The sequence below is a fragment of the Ziziphus jujuba genome, chromosome 9 (genome assembly GCF_031755915.1).
Source record: "Ziziphus jujuba cultivar Dongzao chromosome 9, ASM3175591v1".
Lineage (NCBI taxonomy): Eukaryota > Viridiplantae > Streptophyta > Magnoliopsida > Rosales > Rhamnaceae > Ziziphus > Ziziphus jujuba.
In genome coordinates, this window is record NC_083387.1 from 18856158 (window position 1) to 18865696 (window position 9539).

At 34.7% G+C, this 9539-nt stretch overlaps 1 protein-coding gene across 1 annotated transcript; it reads right to left on the reverse strand.

The window, feature by feature from the left end:
• Positions 1-3880: 3880 nt before the first annotated feature.
• On the reverse strand, positions 3881-5672 carry LOC107427182 (AT-hook motif nuclear-localized protein 25). Its single transcript, XM_048481524.2, has one exon. The coding sequence runs from the start codon at positions 5143-5145 to the stop codon at positions 4279-4281; it is 867 nt and encodes a 288-aa protein (XP_048337481.1). The 5' UTR covers positions 5146-5672; the 3' UTR covers positions 3881-4278.
• Between the last annotated feature and the right edge of the window lie 3867 nt (positions 5673-9539).

Genomic DNA, 9539 nt, shown 5'->3' on the forward strand with positions numbered 1-9539 from the left:
CTAAATCTCAACATTTGAAAGTTGAAACTCCAAATGGCAAAATGGCGAAAATCGAAGATATTAAAATATGAAAGAAACCTTTATCTATCTATTTATTTGTATGTTTCAATGAAATTGATAACAAGAACATTGCCAAAGCAGATTACGATTAAGAATGAAAATTTAACCGCACTCTAATTTAGATATTCACTCAAGATATTAAAGAGGTGGGATCTGAACAAAATTTGAAGACGTTAATTCATTAAATTAAGACATGAAGATCAATTCAAGGGATAGAAAGCTTGCTTTAAGGATTGGAGGATTCCCAAGTTAACAATCAATTAAAAGGTCTTATTAAGTAACGCGTTCTTTTTTAGTTTTCTGTTTTTTCGACTTAACTTTTGTAGTATGCGTACGTCAAGCTTTAGCTAGTGTTAATTTGATCCGTCACACATATTTACTAACTAGAAACTTAAACCCACAAAAAAAAAAAAAAAAAAACATTTCAAACTATGTTATATATATATATATATTATTTCCACTAAATTTATAAATTCTAAGTAAAATGAACGAAAGTACATACAAATTATACTCGATTTATAGAAAACCAAAAGCAAAAAAATAAAAGATTAAAAAAACCAACACATTACCGAACAACTGTATTTTAGGTGTTTTTTTCTTCTTCTTTTTTTCTTTTTTTTTTTTTTTGAAAAAAAAAATACTATCGATGTCATTTGGTTTTTCATTTTTTGTGTATATTTTGCTTTTCAAATGTTTGTAATTGTTAGTTAAAGACTTTCCAATATCTCAATAAAGTAACGACAAACTAATTCGGTTTCAATTTGATGTTTAAATTTATAATTATTTGAGATGTATCTCAAACTCAATCTAACAATAATATTAGTAAACATTTACAGTAAGCAAATCATATACAAATCAATATGGAAAACAGCACCGCACCAACTATGATCAAATCAAGAGCAGTTTTTATTGACTTACTCTTTCATTTAAGGGAACCAGAAATCAGCAGGATCTAGTTTAGTATGTAAAACTATTTGGATCTAGAAGGTGGTTAATATTTCAAGACTAAGCCTGCTAACAATGAAAATCTTTCTCGATTTCTGGAAAATGCTTCTCAACTTGCACCTAGGGCTGGGTAAACCCCGACTCGGACCGACCAACCCGCCTGAACCGAACTATTTGGGTCGGTTTGGGTTGGTTTTTAACTGTTAAGCGGGTCGGTTCGGTTACATATGGATTGAACCCGTAGTTTTCGGTTCGGGTTACGGGTGGGTAGAAAATTTACCCAACCCAAACCGAACCGACCCATACGTCTCTCGCCTCTCGTGACCTCGTCTCTTTCATTTCCACCTCTCCAGCCTCCAGGAATTTGCTTGAAAATTAAAAAAGAAAACCAGTCGAAATCTCTTGCTCTCATCAGCTCTCATCATGGAAATCTAACAATTCTTTATGATTGTTCTTCATCAGGAAGATTCACTTTCTGTCCTGTTAAATTCCACAAAAGATCGGGAAGTTTTGCAGCTGTAAGTGCTAGCCGAAAGAATCTATTGAGGGAACAGAATAATCAAACTGGGTCATCATGCAGTAAAATTATAGTTGGGGTTTCTCAAAGCTACAATTCGTCCGAAATCAAAGAGGCTCACAGAGAAGGATTTGAAGTGAAATATGAGGTGGATAATGAATATTGTAATGGTTGTACAGGATCTGGCGGAGTTTGTGGTTATGAGTCAATGAAACCAACTTGCTACTGTGAAAATCAAAGTTTTGGCAATGGGACCTGTATTACTTCCGTACAACCACCAGCACAGGCACCAGCACTAGCAATGAACACCCTACACCATGGACCTTTCGAAGTTAAAGCAGGTAGGTGTCGAAACTTTGACAAATTTACTGGAGCCCCATTACTATTGGGTTTGAATATTTGGTATTCATTTTCAACATGGCTGAAGTCAGGGGCCCACAAGATAAAGCAAAAAGCATCTTAAGAAATTGTTTTTCCATATCTTTTATAAGTTTTTTAAAACACATCACAGCACCTTCTTTTTTTTTTTTCTTTTTTTCTTTTTTTTAATTGGTTTTTCTTGTTTGCGGTTTTGAAAATTGTTCAAACTTTGTTTGACAAATGGCATCTGAATTGTGATAGGGTTAAAATAATCCCGAAGCCGCGTTTGAAAACAATTGCAAATTGGATTAAAAAATTCAGAATCCTAAAATTGGGCTGAAAGTGAAGCTCATCATAAGGCCCAAACCGACCTAAACCAAAAATAAAAAAATTTGGGCCGAAGCCCATCAGAAAGCCCAACCCGGCCCAACCCGTGAACCCAACCCAAACCGAAAAATATTCATTCGGTTCGGTTCGGTTTGGGTTGAATGTAACGGTCGGTTCGGTTCGGTTTAGTACCCAACCCAAACCGAACCGGTCGGTTCGGTTTAAAAAAGTTCACAAAACCGAACCGAACCGAACCGAGCCCACCCCTACTTGCACCCTCTCTATTTCTTAAGCCTGTCATGTCATGTACTAAAAAAATCCGAAAGGTTCATGGTAAGTCATTTTTTTCTTTTTTTTCTTTTATCATTACAGCAATTTATAATTTAAATTAGACGAGGATTGTTTTGAACTTATGAATTCATGAATATAAATGTAAGGCGCATACCAAATTAAATCAATCTCACTTAATAAAATTTAATTGGTTGATTTAACATTAAAAATCCTTTTTATATTAACTACAATAAAACAATTATTTAATGGCAATGTTTCTGGTGATAGTGCTTTTTGACATTCACATCATGTAAACCTAATCGCTTTACACTCAAAAGGTTCTTTATTAAGTTTTAGGTTTAAATTTTTAAATTATTAATGACCTATATGGTTTATATGATGTTGCTTTGTCCATATATAGAGTTTTAGTAGTACAATAGGTACATTTACTTAATGTAATTTTAAATTTTATGCTCTTAAAGGGACCTAGGAGCTCATAGAAAAAGTAAAATCAATATGTGAGGTTGGTTATATATATATATATATATATATAGAGAGAGAGAGAGAGAGAGGAGGAAGACTTTCATAAGATTAAACCAATAATTTTAGGATTAGAGCCTCCTTTTATGAGCTTTGTGCCTAATGCATTTTCAACATTTTCCTCTTGAAGCAATGTTGAAACTAATCAAGAACCAAACTCATCAAGTCGATCTAATATTATCATAACTCTGTATCTATATGTAGAAACATGTGAAACAAAAGTAATATACGAGGCAGATACTACCGTAGAGGATACAACCCTTCCCATATAATATGTATATGAATTTCAGGTTCTAATGTTTCAAACTCTCCAACCTTAATAATTAGGTGTGTAGTCCAGCAAGTGTGAATAAAAATTATTTTGTGCACTAGGCAATAACAATTATATTTTCAACTAATGACTTAGACGGGTAGCCCTGCATTGGAAGTTATGACTCCCTTTTCTAGGGCTTTATTTAATTATTTATTTTCTTCCCTGGACATACGTTTATTTTGATTCTTCATTCTTACTACCTACTAATCATCATCAAATGTTTCAAGCCTAGTTAGAACCAAGTTCTACTTATTGATAGAGGAAGAACAAAAAAATATTGAACAATTAATTGACTAATTATTAAACTAATGATGTCAACCAAAAACGACAACCATAACAAATACAACATCTACATTAACTATATATACCATGTTTTAATACGATAATCATGATAATATAAAAATTAAATAAAGAAATAAATAAAGTTTGGAATATAGGTGAAGCAACAAGGTTGGTAGCTAATTCGATCCGTTCACATGAATTAGATTTCTAATTTACCCGAGTGTTTTTAATTAGTAGATATAATAATAAATAGGAAAACAGCATCACAAAAAATTTAGAAAAAGGAAAGAAAGAAAGAAACAAAATAATGAAAGGAAAAGTTATTCCTTCACTAATGTTGTTGAAATATTGATTAATCTCATACGAAATGAAAAGAAGAAAGGAACATTTATACATTAATCTGGACTTACAGAAGTTGATGATTTTCCGATCCCTTGCTCCTAGTGAAAGATTAATCAGGCAACTTTTTCTCATACAAGAAAATTCCTATATATATCTGCACAGCAAAACTTCATGAGCCTGATGACCATGATCCTCAATCATCTACTTCTTCCTCTCTCCAAATTCAGAAAGAAAATCAAATTCCCAGAAACCGAACATAAAACGTTTCTCATGATTTTCAGTTATATCATCAAATCAATTAAAAGAAGTTGTAAATTAAATACTAAAATTGAGGCCTGGATGCACCATTCCAATTATTACCAAAAGCATCGCCAGGGAATGTATAATTAGAACTCCCCATGCTTACTCCCAAATTGTAAAAAGGAACAGCTCCACCGCCACTGCCGCTGCCTCCCCCGCTGCCGCTTCCGCCATCACCTAACTGGCCTCCCCCGCCTGTTACTCCTGAAGATTGTGATGTTGCCGGCTGTACTGCTGCCGGAGAATCCTCCTGATCCTCCAGTGGCAAGCGATCATAAACAGCATTAGTAAACGAAGCCGCCATCAATATCACCGGCCCAGAAGCCGTCAACGGCCCGACCACAATCCCTCCCACAACTTGGCCCTGTCCACCTGCCAAGTATATAGTCAAGCCGCCGGCTCCGGGTGGCGCTGGCGGTGGCAGAGAGGTTCCGGTCAAGGAAAGAATCTCGAACCGGCCATGTAGGGTTATAACACTCCCCGATGGCGCTGCCGGCTGCCTCAAGGTGACGTTGGTGACGGCTCCACTTCCGCTGAGGATGCAAACTCCGGTGCCTCGCCTCCTTGCATAGTTGGACACCGACTCAACGATGTCGGAGCCGGCAGAGATTTCCAGCACATGGGATTTAAGTGCATTAGGGCTGTCACGGGTTACGAATATCGGCGGCTTTGGCTTGTTCTTGGAGCCGGGAGGACGTCCGCGGGGCCGACGGCCGGAAGATCCTCCACCTGTGCTTTTAGTAGGTGTATCTGCATCAGTTCCTTCATCGTTGTCTGGGGAGTTCGGTGAGGCAAGATGTAGCTGTGAGGATCTTTGGAGCTGGAGGTCTGGTCCGAGAAGCTGGTGAACATAGCGAGGAGCTTGACCTGCAGGTTCCAAGCCGGACATTTGCCTGATCTATCTCTTTTTCTGCTTTGTGGTTTTTTTCCAAAGACAGAAAAGGAAAAAAAAAAAAAAATTGTAATGGAAAAATTGTCCAAAAGAGAATGAAATTGATGATCCAAACTTTTCCTAACCAGTACCTATAGCTACCATATGGAATTTCTTCTTACTTTGCCTATATATAACGGGGAAACGAAAATACAAAATCTAAGATATATCTAGTAAGTTGGACAAAAAAATTTCTTAATATAAATTTAAAACAATGTCTTTGATTTGTAATATATACTTTCTCTGCAATGTTTTTTTTTGTTTTTTGATAAAAATTAAGCAAAATCAAGAAACAAAACTAGAGTTGGAAATAGAACCAAGTTGGGGAGTTGACTGTTGTGCATTAAGAAAGGTTAATTAAATTACTAAATTGCCTGACTAAGAGTTTCTCTGCATTCAGTGCTCTCCAATAAGTTCCAAATGTTTGCAAGAAGGAAGAGAGAGCGAGAGAGAGAGAGAGAGAGAGAGGTTGAAAAGTTGTGAAAAACAAAGGATAAACACCAAACAGGATTATATGACATTTTTTTATTATAAAGTTGTGCTATTTGCTTTTTCTTCTTTTCTCTCTTTCTTCTTTTTATTTTTTATTTTTTTTGACCCTCAAGACCTATGGGAGGTGTGAATGTCTCCAAAGCAAGGTTTGAATGTGATGCATTAAAAGCTATGAAATTACTCAGAAATTTAATCTTAGAAAGCTGTGGCAGAGAGAGATATCGCTTGAATAAAAAATTTCAAAATGAACATGCTTTGGTGACAAGGTAGGCATGAGTTTTTATGCTTTTGGGCATATCCATTATGCAAGTCCTCAAAATCGAGTATTAAAAAATTACTTTGGTTTTTCATTAATTATCTGTTATAAGTTTGTTATATACTCTAAACTTTTTTTGGTAAATATTATATACTATAAAGTGGGTTTCCAATTTTCCGTCCATTTTTAATATTAATTTGAATGGTGTATTTTGAAAGAAAAAAATATCATTTATTACAATCTATATTATCGAATCGTTATATATATTTTAATAATTTAAGTTGTTTATAGAAAAATATACTTTTTCATAATAAGTTCTTAGCTTAAAAAATGATGAAATGTAGCAATTTTCTTTTTAAAGTGCGAGCATTAATAATAATTTTTGATAAACTTTTCTTTTTTTTTTTTTTTTTTTTTCGCTTCTAAAGAATTTTTCCTAAACTTACTAAAATGTAAATTATTAATTATAATAGCACGTGAGAGGTGTGGAAACACGTGATATGTGTCGGCTCATTGGAACTTGGCCAAATTCATCAATTCAAGGACCAAACCGCCCATTATTTTAGTGGCAATGAAGCTCTAACACAGCCTTCTCATGCTTTTCAAAGACTTACCGGCCTATTAATAGTCAGCTCAAATTTTTTTTTTCTTTTTTTAATACGCTTACAATAATTGTTACTTCAGGAGAGAGAACGTGTCTTTAACCCACTAATTTATAGCATTGATATGAGGAGTTTAACTCTAGGACAATCTCATAACTATTTTCAACTCAAATTGAAAGGTAATTTCTCCCCATTTTATGGCTTCAACCGTCCCATAACAGATTTTTGCAGTTATTCACGATGGTTAAATGAAGCCGGCTATTCTTAGGAAATGCGGTGTCATAGAAAATAGCCCCTTTCTAAAATTTATTAATATTTTTCTTACAAACAATTATTATTAAACATATATATATATATAATTTTTTATCTTTTATTTTTCTAAAATATGCTTATCTTCAAGCTTGTGTACCCATTTATTGTCGAACAACCTCGTATACCCATTCACATAAATCACTATTTATTTTGCTTTTGGGCTCTCTAAAATACCACCAGTTTAAATTAAAAAGCAAAATGTGCATTTTGACTTCCATTTTCGAGCTTTAATAACCCAAAAATAAAAAATAAAAAATAAAAATCAAATCCAAGACCCATTTTTGTTTTGACCTCCATTTTCAGTTTCCTCTGTTTAAACAATGCTGAATCTGCATATAACAGTGTTTTAAGCAGGTTATAGATGTTTAATACTTTCAATATGCTTTAAATAGAGAAAATATAGAAAAATTAGAAAATCAAATTTAAATCCAAGTTGTCTGAAAACTAAAGACAACTTAAATCCTTAATAGAAGTTAGGATATCAACTATTAGAAGTCAACATACAAGTAAATGCTATGTAGGAAATATATCTTGACTTATAAGGTCGATAATCTAGACCTTAACTAGGAAAATTTAAAAAAATTAAAATAATAATAATAATAATAAAAAAACACTTTTATAACAAGTAAAAACAATGTTTTTTCAAAAATATCCTAACAGGGTAGGGCAAGTAGGGTGCCCAATCCTAGTCGGAAATTTTGTTTTTGAAAAAATGACCAATTTATTATCCCCATTAATAACAAAGTTACAAACACAAAACTATTTGATAAATACAAATTTTGATGACTAGTGTGGGCAAATGCAAAAGGTATTTGCATGCTATTTGGTAACCAATCCTACATTATTCAAATGTGGAACAGGAGATATTCAAATGTAATGATAGTTACTCTCATAATGCTGAAATCTTTTTAGAACAGTTGATTTCACGGTTCAAAAAAACTTCGAAGTTAAGCATGATCAGGGGAGAGTAATATAAGGATAGGTGGCTTCCTGGGAAGCTCTAAATAAAAAACTTCATATTGAGTGCATGCAGTGACTAAATTAGAGACTATATCGATAGAGAGTGATAGGTTTGCTAGTATATGGTAGAGTATGATAGGTTTGCTAGTATAGGGGATGTTACAAATTGTATTAAAGCTTGTACCCGATCGAAAATGTAGTTCCATCGATGACGTTGGGCCTCAAGAGGGTGAATTGTGATGTCTAGTGTGGGCGGGTGTAAGAGGCACTAGCAGGCCACTTAGTGTCCAATCCCACATTGCCTAAGTGTGGAACAAAGTATGGTTCCACACCTAGACGATGTGGGATTGGACACCGAGTAACCTACTAGTGTCTCTTCTATCCATCCACAGTTATTATCACAATGCATCCCCTTGGGGTCCAGCATCCTGGCTAGTTGGCACACTTTCACTCAATTTTTTTGTTCAAATTTTCTTAAGAAATCTCCTATCCTTGGACTACTTTTGCATGAGCATGCTCAGCTTCTTAACTTCAGGCTTCGAAACAATCTTTGGACTACTCTCAACTAAGCACACATAACTTTTTAACTTTGAAGTCATTTTGCACCATAGAGCCAACTGCCCTAAAAAAACCTCAGTCTTATGAGAGTAACTATCATTACATTTGAACCATCTCATCCTCCACACATGGACGATGTAGGATTAGACACCAAGTAGCTTGCCAGTCGCTCTTGTATCCATCAAAACTAGTTGTCACAATCCACCTACCATAGGATCTAGTGTTCTTGCCGGCACACTTTTGATCAGTTACATGCTTTGATACCATTGTAACACCCCTCATTGTTATGAGAGTGACAATCATTACATTAAGACCATCTCTTGTTCTTCACACAGGCAATGTAGGATTGGACACAAAGTAGCCTGCTAGTGTCTCTTGCATCCACCAACACTGGTTGTCACAATCCATCCACTTTGGAGGCCAACGTCCTCACTGGCACACTTCCGATTAGGTGCAGGCTCTGGTAACATTTATAACACTCTGCCTCCGTTTGCAAACCTATCACTTACTATCGATATTGTCCTCAACTTAGCTACGGGATTAGGTATGGGTTTCTTGTTTAGAGCTTCAAGAGGTCACCCATTCTTATACTACTCTTGCCTGAATACCTTTAAAGTTTTTTTAACTTTAAAAACAACTGTTCTGAACAGGCCTAGATGTTATGAGAGTGACTATCATTACATCTAAAGCATCCCTATTCCACACCCGAGCGATGTTGATTTGTACATCAGATAGCTTAACAATGCCTCTCACACACACCCACATTGGTCTTCAAACCGAATACAATGGCTAAATTTGGGACAACATTGGAAAAAAGTGACATGTCCACCAGTATAGGTGGGGTATTACATAAATGTCCAATTTAATCTCCATTAATTATTCAATTACCAAGAACCATACAATTTTAATGGAAGTATTCACATATACAAATACCATTTTTGTTAACCTTTCATTTTATTCTCTTTTGCAAGTTCATCTCCATCTTTCTCGCCATTTCTCTGCATCCTCTGTAAAAACTGAAAGTTAATCCAAAAGTCTAGAAACAAAAGAAAATTGCCATTGGATCATGTAAATGAGGTTTGGAAAATGTTATGAGGCTCATTTTAATTGTCAAATGAAAAATGAAAAAAAAAAAGAAAAAAAAAGGGGGAAAAAATAAAAAAATCATAAGG

What these genes read in the sequence shown, in the direction of transcription:
- LOC107427182 (XM_048481524.2), bottom strand. Translation starts at nt 5,145, where the DNA reads ATGTCCGGCTTGGAACCTGCAGGTCAAGCTCCTCGCTATGTTCACCAG.